General features: G+C 38.9%; 1 protein-coding gene across 1 annotated transcript; it reads right to left on the bottom strand.

Moving 5' to 3' along the window:
• Positions 1 to 3,374: 3,374 nt before the first annotated feature.
• On the bottom strand, positions 3,375 to 8,513 carry odc1 (ornithine decarboxylase 1). The gene is made up of 11 exons (XM_027015325.3): positions 8,274 to 8,513; positions 7,049 to 7,191; positions 6,410 to 6,543; positions 6,115 to 6,288; positions 5,773 to 5,945; positions 5,434 to 5,650; positions 5,260 to 5,343; positions 4,934 to 5,096; positions 4,717 to 4,832; positions 4,360 to 4,574; positions 3,375 to 4,239 (listed from the first exon to the last, which is right to left on the bottom strand). The coding sequence occupies exons 3-11, from the start codon at positions 6,509 to 6,511 to the stop codon at positions 4,101 to 4,103; spliced, it is 1,383 nt and encodes a 460-aa protein (XP_026871126.1). The 5' UTR covers positions 6,512 to 6,543; positions 7,049 to 7,191; positions 8,274 to 8,513; the 3' UTR covers positions 3,375 to 4,100.
• Positions 8,514 to 12,386: the final 3,873 nt, after the last annotated feature.

Genomic DNA, 12,386 nt, shown 5'->3' with positions numbered 1-12,386 from the left:
TTGACAGCACGTTCCGCTATGAATAGCTAATGATCTGATTTTATCATTAAAACATTTTAAACTCAGCAATACTCAATGTTGCCAAACAGAATGATTCTATGTCGAAGTAGCAATATATCGACAAGTTTATTCGCTAATAAAATCTATTTTAATACCTCTATATTCGAGACTGCTTCTCAACGTAATGCTTACGTGACGAAGGGTGAGGCTATGCTAAGTCTGTCAAAAACTCCTTGCCTCTCACCATCGCGCTATACTATTAAGGAGCAGGTCGGGTTCTTGGGGCAAGAGAATATGAATCTTTACACGGTACAGGCAATAACTACCTACCCAACCCAAACAGACCTGAAGATCCTCCAAGGATTTATTGGGATGACAGAGTGGTTCATCCCACATTTTAGCCTGTGGTTTAGCCTAACTCAATAGTGTATGGTTAAAACTGCGGTTCCCTTATTTTATTTACTTATTTATTTTTGTTTTGTTGGTTCTGCTTAAGTTCTTATATTTTAGTCTGTGTTCATTGGAATTTGCTCATCACAGCTTATATCAAGCAAATTCGCCTCGCTGTGATGATTTCCCTTTTTAAGTTACCAGTTGATATCGTTAGTAATGCTACTATACATCAATTAGTTCATTTAACTCTTTCCTACTGTCTGCGATGCAGCCTATAATTACGTCTCCCTTAGGAGACCTCCTCTAAGTAAGTGTTATAACTTTAGTCATGCTCTCTCACCTCAAATCTCGTTTGGTTTATAAGTTTATTTTGTTGGTTGTTGTTTGGTTTGATGAGTAGACTGCGCCGTTGCTCATTATCACAGGTTACTTAGACAGTTTTTCTTTCCGTTCTTTTTCATTAATACAGCTGTCCATGAGACCACAGGGGTCACATCACCCCTGCCACATTCATGGCCTGTTGGACCGAGTCATCACATTCAACAGCACCCTACATTCCAGCATACCAAAACTTATCCTTTAGTCTTTCCATGAAAAGGTCCAACTACATTTATGTGTTGCACAGAACAGACAAGCTCGATATTCTACTTGTAATTGCAAAATTAGAAATTTGCCAAGGGGGATTAAGTCTGAGAACATCACCTCTGACAAGATGGCTCACACATGGTTGAGGCCTACTGCAGTAGTAAAGGTTCACAGGCCAGTTTTCTTAGTTTGGTCCAGAAAAAAAATGTAGGCTGGGGCAGGGACTATGTAATGAAACACATAATAAATAAATAAACAGCATCATATGTATAAATTAATAAAGTTGTATGTTTATGGTTTTTTGCTTTTATATCTTGTGTACATATGTACTGGGATCGCCACAAACAGGAAGTTGTGATTTTTAAATTGGAATTAAAAGGAACCCCTGGAAGGAGATATTATAAAATGTTCTTACTGTTGTAACTGGTGGTGTCAATATACTGGAGCCGAGGTGTAGTCCTTATTTCAGCTGCCATGTGTTCTGCAATGGTCCAGTGCATTTCACCGTGGAATTAAGACATTGAGCAGACTTTGATGTGTCATTCATTCTCATTCACTGATAATCCTTTTTAAGCAGGGGTTATAAGGGGATCAACATTTGCTTACATGAGTGCCAGCAACCTTTCTCTCCTAGAAAATTACCTAGATGCATACAGTGCATCTGGAAAGTATTCACAGTGCTTTGCTTTTTCCACATTTTATGTTACAGCCTTATTCCAAAATGGATTAAATTAATTTTCTCTCCCTCAATTCTACACACAATATCCCATAATGACAAACTGAAAAGTTTGTTTGGAATTTTAGCAAATTTATTTTAAAAAAAACAACAAAACATGTATACAAGTATTCAAAGCTTTTGCACAATACTCTGAAGCAATTACAGCCTCAAGTCTTTAAGTATAATGCTACAAGCTTGGCACACCTATTTTGGGGCAGTTTCTCCCATTCTTCTTTGTAGAACATCTTCCATTTACAGATGATGGAGGCCACTGTACTCATTGGGACCTTCAATGCTGCAGCAATGTTTCTGTACCCTTCCCCTGAGCTATGCCTCAATAAAATCCTGTCTGAGGTCTACAGACAATTCCTTGGACTTCATGGCTTGGTTTGTTCTCTGACATGTACTATCAACTATGGGACCTTACATAGACAGGTGTGTGCCTTTCCAAATCATATCCAATCAACTGGATTTACCACAGGTGGACTCCAATCAAGTTGTCAAAACAACTGAAGGATGATCAGTGAAAACAGGATGCACCTGAGCTCCATTTTGAGTGTCATGGCAAAGGCTGTGAATACTTATGTACACGTTTTTTGTTTTTTTTTTTAAATAAATTTGCAAAAATTCCAAACAAACCTTTTTCACTTTGTCATTATGGGGTCTTGTATGTAGAATTTTGAAGGAAAAATGAATTTAATCCATTTTGAAATAAAGCTGTAACATAAAATGTGGAAAAAGTGAAGGCTGTGTAAATACTTCCTGGATGCACTGTACATTCCCCTAGCTATCAGCAACATATTGCAAAACATAAACACTAGCTAGTTATGCAACCTAATTAACCAAGGGCCACTGCCGACTGCATCAGGCCTGGAGCTCCTAAGATGAGTGATTCTCATAATAATGGTGACTGCTGAAGAAAGTAGTAACTGGGGCTTTTCAAAGAAGAATGAAAAGCAGAAGCTGTCAAAATGGAGAGATGGCAGCCAGAAAGAGCTACTTTTGGAATTGATCAAGTTGAATGAGACAGGGACAGTGAATGGAACTGGAGGGAATTCCAGCAAACCTGTGAAGGCTGGCAAACAACAGTGAGTCATGCCTATATCTGTCAGTGGCAGGGAAACTAGTGAGAGCAAGCTGCTACAAACAAAACATTCATGCAAAACCCATGGATGGAAGTGGAAGGAACTGAAGGGTGGACTCTGTCTGCTGTTTGGAAATGTTCAAAACAAGATTTTAAAAATTCATGGCATTTTTCAACATTCTGCTCTAAGAGTTTGTCATTGTAATTTCTGACTACTGAATTTTTGAACATTGGATGAGATGTTCATAGAGAAACACTGCCACCTACCAACAGAGACCAAAGCAAAAATATGAAATGAATACTGAGCTTTTACACAGGTTGTAATTTCAATGGATAAAAAAAATAGACAAATTAAGTTGGACATTGTTTAGAACAAGAAGGTCCATTGCAGTGTTTGTGTTAAATACCACAAATGCTTTCGATAAGGTATACTTTCTACAAATTATTGATATTTGTACTTTTAAAATGGTGTGTGTGACATCCTTCAATAAGGCTAAAGTGTGAAAATATTTCATTTAAACTTCTAAGATAGCTTTCAGGGTATTTGATAATTACCCATTGTATATTAAAAAAACCAAAAACAAAACAAACACATTTGAGTTGACCATTTTATTTATATATGTATATATATATATATTTATAAAAAAAATACAAAATATTTTTAAAAGTTTCCATAGGAAAGCAATGAGTGCAATCCCATCTCTTTTGTATCCATTTTCAAATGCATAATGTCATTATTGTGTTTATTAATAATTATTAACAACAAAAAAAAGCAGTTTGGAAATTAAATGAGAACAAGAGAGGGGGAGTGTGTGTGTGCGTAGATCTAAGAAATCACAAAGTCTTTTCCCCACTCAAAAAATGCCCTTCTGAGATTCTGTAAAAAGTGGTCTATGGTAGTGGTTGAAATAGCTTTGCATCATCATAAAATAGCTTTACATTAAAAGCAGGCATTTTAAAAAGTGAGTTGACACAGAAGTAGACCTTCAACCAACACACAAAATTGAAACACCTGCTGCCCTCCCCACAAAGTATAAAAAGTAAGCAAGCACATTAAAAAAAAACAAAACAAAACAAAAAACAAACAAACAAAAAAAAAAACACAGGACTGTGAGTTATTGTGTGCGTCTTACATAATTCTTGGAGTTTGCACAGGTAAGGGCAGACAATGTTTTAGTAGGGTGTTACTACCAGCACATTTAATCCTTATTCATCAACTGTGGCACCTGTGTCTTCAAATCACCTTACATGTGCAGTCATATGACAAGCCAGTAAAGTGACCAGCGCCTGTCTGTACCAAATCCCTGGTGTGGTGAAGACTTAAAGAACATGAGGGGCGCAGGGCTTAGCAGGGAGCTCCAGGCAGCTTTCACTTCTGCAGTGGGATGGCATACTGCCGGGACATGGTTCCCCTGGTGGAGCGGGCATACCCTGGGCACGAATCTGCTGCATGCGCTGCCTAACAGACCAATAAGAACAAATTCTCTCAGCATACAGCAGAATATTAGAAGGCACCAAAATAAAGAATTTAATGTATTGAAATGATGATAGAGAGGAATAAAATAAAATGTAAACCTACCAGGCTGCTCGGGACATGACGTAATGGATGTCTGGTTTCTGAAAGCCATTAAAGGTGGAGGAGGCAGCCACAGTATAAGCGCCCATGTTTTCAAACAGAATCCAGTCTCCCACCTGCATGTCAGGCAGGGCACACTGCTCCACAATGCGATCCAACCCATCACAAGTAGGGCCCCAGATGCTGCATGGGTACATGCGCTCGTCAGGCTTGGGCTTCTGCAAGGCAATGCCAAACAGTGTTACCATTAATCAGTGCAATAAGTGATCAATCACTTTATACTTTGTTATTGGAGAAGTCACTATGACTTTAAAATAAATAAATACAAAATAAACAGGACAAACATATCTACTACCATACCTTATGCAGAACCGGCATCACATGTGCATGATCAAACAGGATGCAGTTGAAAGAACCATAAACACCATCGTTGACGTAGTACATTAGGGTTCTGTCCGTGGTCTCATCGTCTTCCTCTGCGAAGGGGAAAGATGCAAACAAGCAAAAAGCATTAAGGTTCAGTTGTGTTAGAAACAAATCAATACAGAAGATCCTGCTCCAATAAAATAGTTCCTACCATCAGAGCCAAACTGCTCCTTCATGATTACTTTTTTTGCGATGATACTGACAGCTAGCGTGTATGCAGAAGCTACATAGTATCGGCCAGGCTCAGCAATGATCTTCACTCCAGAGTCTGCAGGAAAGTACTTATCCAGTGCAGTGTTGATGACAGCAGTAATCTAAGAAATGATGACACCCCCCCCATAAAAAAAAAAAAAGTTTAAAACTGACCATAAACAATCAGCATCATCTTTTTTAAGAAAAGCAGGACAGGGAACAACAAATCCAACAAACCTTCACAGCAAAATTATGGAAATACAAATACTGGTGGTATATAAATACCTCCTCAAACTTGAGCTTGGTCTCCTCAGTACCAGGGAAACCCCCTCCAATATCCAGTAGGGTCATGTTGTAGCCCACCTCAGCCTAAGGGAGGATATAAACTGCAGTTTAAGTACATAGTTAAAGTTCAAACCTCACATCAGACCAGCAAACTGTCAGCTTGTGACAACTTACCCCCATGTCAAAGACACAGCGTGCATCTGAGATGGCTTGGGCATAGGACTCAGGGTCAGTGCACCCGCTGCCCACATGAAAGCTGACCCCAATGACATCCAGGCCCAGCTCCTTTGCCCGCTCCAAAAGCAGCCTGCTGCTCTTCAGCGTGGCTCCAAATTTCACACTCAGCCTGCACATTGCTTTAGAATCATCAGTAGCAATACGCAGCACCAGTCTGCAGAGACACACATCAACCCAGGGTTAGATGCGCCATGTACTTATATATACTAAAGTCCAATAAACACACACACAAAAAAGAGACATGCACTATACTGTAACTGGAGTAACAGTGCTCACTTTGCATTGTCGTGGCTTCGAGAAACCTTCATAAGCTCCACTTCACTATCAAAGGTCATCATTTGCACCCCATGAGCAGAAGCATACTTGATCTGTGACACCTGCTTGCAGGGGTTGGCATAAATAATCCTCTTGGGGTCTACTCCCAGAGACTGCACCAGCTGGATCTCCATCTATGAAGCAATAAGGCAAGCCAAATTTAAGATAGAATGTTTTTTTGTCTCATGTACACTTTACATCTTTATGCATACCAAGCAGATTAATCATTACTTAATCAAACGTTCAATTACAAACATGACAGCTCAGCGACAGATAAGAATACAAAGTGAAAATTAGAGAAACCTTGCTTGCGCAGTCGAAGCCTGCTCCCAAAGACGCCAGTGTCGTGACGACAGCCCTGCTGTCATTACACTTGACTGCATAAAAAGGCGTAACCCGAGGCAGGCCACGCATCCATCTCAGGTGCTTCTTAAAGATATCCCCCAAGTCTGCCACAAAGAAGGCATCCTTGTCATCCTATAGGGCCAACAAGTGTGTTGTTAGTGTAATGCACAAGGCAAGATGTGTTGCATGGTGCACATCTTATACAGAGAATCCAGTTTTCAAAACAAACAAGTTGTGTGACATGGAAACTTACGGTTAAGGATGATGCATTGATGATCTGCTCAACAACATCACGTGCACAGAACCCCTCCTCCAGGAAGGTAAGATCAATGTCAGTAGGAGTGAATGTGTTCATGGTCACAATTCAAGTTTTAGTTGCAAATGAAACTGTAGAAAAGACAGGGTGTTAAAAAAAAAAATCCATCTCAGAAGACCTAAAAATTATACTCTCCATCTTCACATGGCCTTGCATGAAAGGTACTACGTCAAAGCTGAGCTTTATCTTTTCATTCATAATTACAGCATTTAGAAGGCGCTCCTATCCAGAGCACCTTATCTGTATGAGTGTAATTGTGCTCCATGGGAATATAACCTATGACCTTGGTGTTACAAACACCATGCATTATGTAATAAACACTAATTTATGACCTATTTTAAAAGGACAAACAGTTATACAATCATGACAACACACTGAGCCAAATTATCAATGCAATAAATGCATTACTGAACAGCTACTGTACTGTTTATCACTGATATCTGTACAGCTTATACAATAACTTGGCTAGCGAGACAGGGAGAAAGTGTGGGTGAGGAATGATTTGAAAGGAAACTGCATTGATTCAGTCACAAAACACATGCAGGTCATTAGTTTAATAACAAAAAGCTTACTTACTTGGACACAAAGAGATGGAATGATCAAATAGCTAAAGCTCAGAGGACCCAAGGTGGCTCTCCAGTGAAGTTGAATCCTTTTAGATAAGCCTCAAGGCCAGGGCCAGCAGAGTAGCCAGTGTGCGCTTTTCTCAAGCGAGTAGTCTAAAAGCAGGGAGCATTACGAGTTAGTTAATTCCGAGTAACACTATATTCAAATACTGACATCTGATTTGTTTTATTTTTAACAAGGCAAAGGATAATAGAATATGATATGAGGAATATAATTTAGAGGAAATACTCCCAACACGCCAAATGATAACACCAACAACCGCAATAAGAATAATAAATTAATTTCAAAACACGTGTTACTTATTACGTTAATTTACTTTTTGCTTATGTTGCGTAAAGTTTGAAGGGCCGCTCATACACAACAGGACGTACACGGTGCTGGAGTAACGAGAAAGAGCGGACGTGGTCTACCACTCCTCTGTGAGGCGGCAGAGGAGCTCCTTTACCCAATACGGAAAACCACACAGAAACGTTAGACTAGCTAGCATGCTTCAAATCAGGATAGTGCTACGCAAGCATCTTGTGAAACAAGCCACGGCACACGTTAGACACACAAGTCCTTGATTTTATTCAGAGAAAAGTGACTAATTGTAGTGGTCGAATTAGCAAATTTTCTGAAATGCGTTGAATACAAACGTTTTGCCGGCTATACTGCTTCGCTAGGTTACAACGTCAGGCCACGTGGATCAAAATATTAATATATAGCTAGGTTAGATAGGCTATGATGGCTAGCTAAGATCAAATATCTACACATTTTATCTTAACTGTGAAAGTATAAAAATAATGGATGCTAGCAAATACATAAACCCATTTGTCTGCCGTTTACTAATGGTTTATATACGCCGGTAGTACTAGCTTAGCTCGTTAACCGCTAACCTAGCAAGCTTTTGTCAGTCCAAAGGGACTTCACCCAGTTCGTTAACTAGCTAGCCATTAGCTAACCTAGATAGGTTAGCTAGTTAGCTACTGAAGCCAGCAATGACCGTTTTCCGTAGTAACTTAGACGAAGTAATTAACTGTACCTAGATAGGTTAGCTATTCTTCCAACATTAGCACCGTATGGTCATCTTTGTGCTATCAAGCTAGCTATCCTGTTCGCTACAAAAAGTTTACGATCGCTGGCCAGCTAGGTTGTCTAACAATGTTGTGCGTTCATCAACCCAAATATCACTTACCTTAAAAAGCATTTACAAAGACTTTTCCCATTAGACCAGAATCCTGGAAATGAAAGACCGTGGCTTTATTCTAGCTAGCCGAGCACACTACTCGATCGTATATTTCGAGCCTCACTAGCCTGTGATGAATGAAGCCGGCAAGACGATGGCAACCATATATAGTTCTGGAGTTTCCACGGCAACACACCAGCTGAAACCGGCCTCCTTACCGTGTGAGAACCGGTTTCGGCTTGTTGTGTGCTTTGAGCTACCGACGTATTGCCTTAGTCTTAAAGAGGAAGACCACGTTTCACGATTTTTTTTCTTCAGTTGCGTAGTGACTGCAGGGAGGCAGTTAGATTAATTGTACCTTGACGTGTACGTTTATAAGGGCGAATTGTAATCTTTAGTGGTAGAAGGTCTTAAAATGAATGAAACCCATGAGAAAGCCCTGAAATAAGCCCCAGGGAAGGTTTTTCAAATGATCTCATTATGATTCCAGGGATTGAATGACCTGTTTATTTTTTAAAGTCTTAAAAATAATGCTTTTAAGACTCTCTTAGTCTTAAAGTTGTTTTGAGGTCAGTTAAAAGTCATAATAAAGTTAGCTATGACTTTTGATATGATTCCGTGTTGGTAAAGCCTGAGATGTAAGAGAGATGACACATTTCCTCAGTACTGTGTGTCAGTAATCACATTATATCACATAGCCTGAGAATTAGTTTTGACATCAGCCTATTGTGGATTAAGCAGCAGGTTATGCCTCACAGACATAGGTCTGTGCCTCATAACCTTAAGTATTTTAAAGGGGACAAATAGTGTCGTTAGCTTCATTCTTAACTACTATGGCTAAAAATAATGGGGTACAATAAGGCAGCTGCTCACAGAAGAGGTCAAAAATGTGCTCTCTTAATCCTTACATCTCATTAACCTATTATGTTATTCAGTGCTTTGTATAAGGCCCTCAGTTGTCTAATGACAGTAACTGGTGTCATGGCTCAGAAGTCAGGTGCATGTATACCTTTTACAAATACCTTTTTAAATGGCACAGTGCATTGTGGCAATTCTGTACTCCATAAGGCTGGGGTTTTTATTCCAGTTCCAGAGCCCACCCCTGCCCCAGTGTTTATTGTTACCTATCACAATTTGCGGTGCATTGTGGGATGTCATGAATGAACTGGATAGTGTTACCAGTGCTTTGGATATGGCTAAAAAACAGCAAACTCCTAAAATGGTGCTGTTCTTATTGAATAAGGAATACAAAGCCATAGCACTTGTCTAAGGTTTTGAACACTACAAATAATATGCCAGTTCAGTTTCAGATACAGTTTACAGTTTATTTAGATACTCTACTATAGCTTCTATTAAAACAAATACATAAATAAAAAAATAAAAACTAAAATTAAAAAGACGTTATAGTATACTATTTTGGCAAGTATTAACAGACAACTTGTCAGGCCACTTGTTAACTTTTTATCCACCTTTATTCAAGATATCAGCATCAAAATGCTTTCTGCATGTATAATGTGAGGAGCAAGCATCATTACTGCAATATAATAATGTTTGTCCCCAATAGAAGGAGATACAGCTTTATCACCAGCTGGTTTGGCTCTTCTGCCCTGACATGCCTTTCATAGATTCTTCTTTGTTTCCTGTGAGCATGGCAGGATATGGACTGGTGGTCAACTGGTAGCTCAGGGGTTGGATTGTGGGTTTGATTCCCAGGGAGTACACACTTTAATATGTAGTGATAAATATATGTGTAAGTCATTTTGGATAAGAGTGTCAGCCAAATACTTTAAATTTAAACACACACACTACGAGCAACACTCACAAAAATGTTTTGTACATGGAGCGCCACAAGATTAGACATCATCTGCAGTTTGCACCTATGCCTAACAGTCTTTTATTTTGACTAGGGAAATATATTGCATACACTGATTTAGCCTAATTTTGCACTACTTGCTTTATGACTTATGATATAGATTAATTGGAGTATATGATACATGCTCTCAGTTACTTCTCAGTGATAAAATGATCTCAACCTGAATCAAAGTGAAATAGCGGAATCCTGTGATAGTCCTACTCTTAGCCCTCTGAATCTCAAAAGTCATTCACCACTGGAAAAGAGCATGTGGTCTTTAGTTGGCTAGATTTCCACTCTAGGCTTAACATAGGAAAGTTCATGATCCGTGAAGATTACATTGCTGTGGTGGTGGTTCAGAATACGTTTTCCAGACGTAAATGTGCCCCTTTTCTAATCTGTTCTCTTGCTGCCCCTGTGTTTCCAGAAAGATCCTGTGATGTTTCTCCAAACCAGAGCATGAGGTCATGCTTTATTACAGGCTTGAAATACTAAGAAACTCATTGCTTTTTTAATGATTGGAATAAAAGGCAAAAGAAGAGTATGAGAATGTTCCACATTTTTGCTCAGGGGCTCTAAACAACCAGCCATCTAGAAGATGCAATGTAGATTTCCACTTTTTTCTGATTTGTTTATCACACATTTTCGTTGCTGTTCAACAGAATGAATAGAGGGAGAGGTAATTCTGAGTTCATACATATGCTCTCCATTCACCATTCACTGGAATTTCTGCTATCCTTTGTAGGTGGGCTTATTAAACACTGAAACAAAGTCGATTATTGTGTTAGCAGAACGAGGCCTAGATGGAGATGTGTGTATATCTGAATTTTTGTATGTGTTTGTGCAGAATCATATGTGTGTACACTAAAATGGCATTCGTGCAACACTCTGTTGTGACAATGTAAGCACACACACACACACACACACACACACACACACACACACACACACACACACACACACACAAAGTATACACAATTTTAACCTTCTGACCCTAAAAGTTTTATTTCTGGCAACAGCATTAGCTTGTAGGCAGAACAGCATCTTGGAAAATGTTCTGCATAATATTCCAACCTCTCTCAAATGACAACAAACACATACAAGAAACACACCCATTTCTCTGCAATTCCTACACAACAACACAAGGGTCACATTGGTGATGTTTACCACACATCAGAGTGTGGTGTGAATGACAACAGTGTCTGCTGTAGCCAGTCTTATCTGATAATCAGCCAGAGCTTGGCATTAAGACAATTCTAACAGATGAGTAATTTGTCACGAACAGCAACAGTAGAATTTCCAAAAGTCTACTATTTGTCAAAACACATACATAGATTAATAAGGTTTCAATTCATGCAGTAAGCTCCTACATGTGTATCACAAGATGTTCCACAAAAGAACATAGCATAAATGCACTGCCCTGCAGAAAAAAAAATGTTCAGATAACTGACTCCACTCCAGCTCCAGTTAAGGCATAAATACATTTCAATTGGTTCTTAGCGAAAATGTACATTGATTAATTCAGGTTCTTTTCTGAAATGCAGGTTCCTACTGAGGCCAGGTGATGTTGTTAGAGATGGCACTTGTTACTGTCTGACATCACAATTTAGTCAGTCTCAGCTCTAAGTGCATCAATTATTCCCCCAGTAAATAGTCCATTTGTGCCAAATAATTTTAGCTGGGCATATATTACATTTTTTAAGATTATATGATTGTTCAGATACAATCATACTATCTTGCTTTCTTTGCTATCTGAATGCATGTATCTCACTTATTTTACTATACCATGTGGCAAGAGTACATAGAGAACATTTCAGAATTAAAAATGCTGGAAATGCTGCGAATCAGTCTATCACACAATAAGATGGCACACAATAACTGAATGTGTGGAGAGAAACCATTGATCCCCTTTAAGGTCAGAGTGACCTACCAGTGCCTATTCACATGTGAGTATACAAAAAAAATCTAACCCCACTCTTCTAATCTTGTCACAATACATACCCACCCACACAAATTTACAGTGCAGTCCTAAAAGAAGACAAACCAGTAGAGCTATTGCTTCACACACCTTGCATAAATGTGTTGCAGAGTTGACAGCATTCTCACAATTTCAAAACAACGTGTATAGAAATGTTGTGTTACACAAACAGGAACTGATTTTTGTCTACTTGTTAAGAGTTATTTAAAAGTATTATAGAGACCCAACTAAAATAATAAAAGGAAACAAATAACCGACTGTGGACAAAAGTGATTTTTATTTTACACCATGT

The sequence above is a fragment of the Electrophorus electricus genome, chromosome 10 (genome assembly GCF_041902795.1).
Source record: "Electrophorus electricus isolate QZ-2024a chromosome 10, ASM4190279v1, whole genome shotgun sequence".
Classification (NCBI taxonomy): domain Eukaryota; kingdom Metazoa; phylum Chordata; class Actinopteri; order Gymnotiformes; family Gymnotidae; genus Electrophorus; species Electrophorus electricus.
Note: the sequence above shows the minus strand (reverse complement) of the source record. Positions and strands in the feature narration are given on the sequence as shown.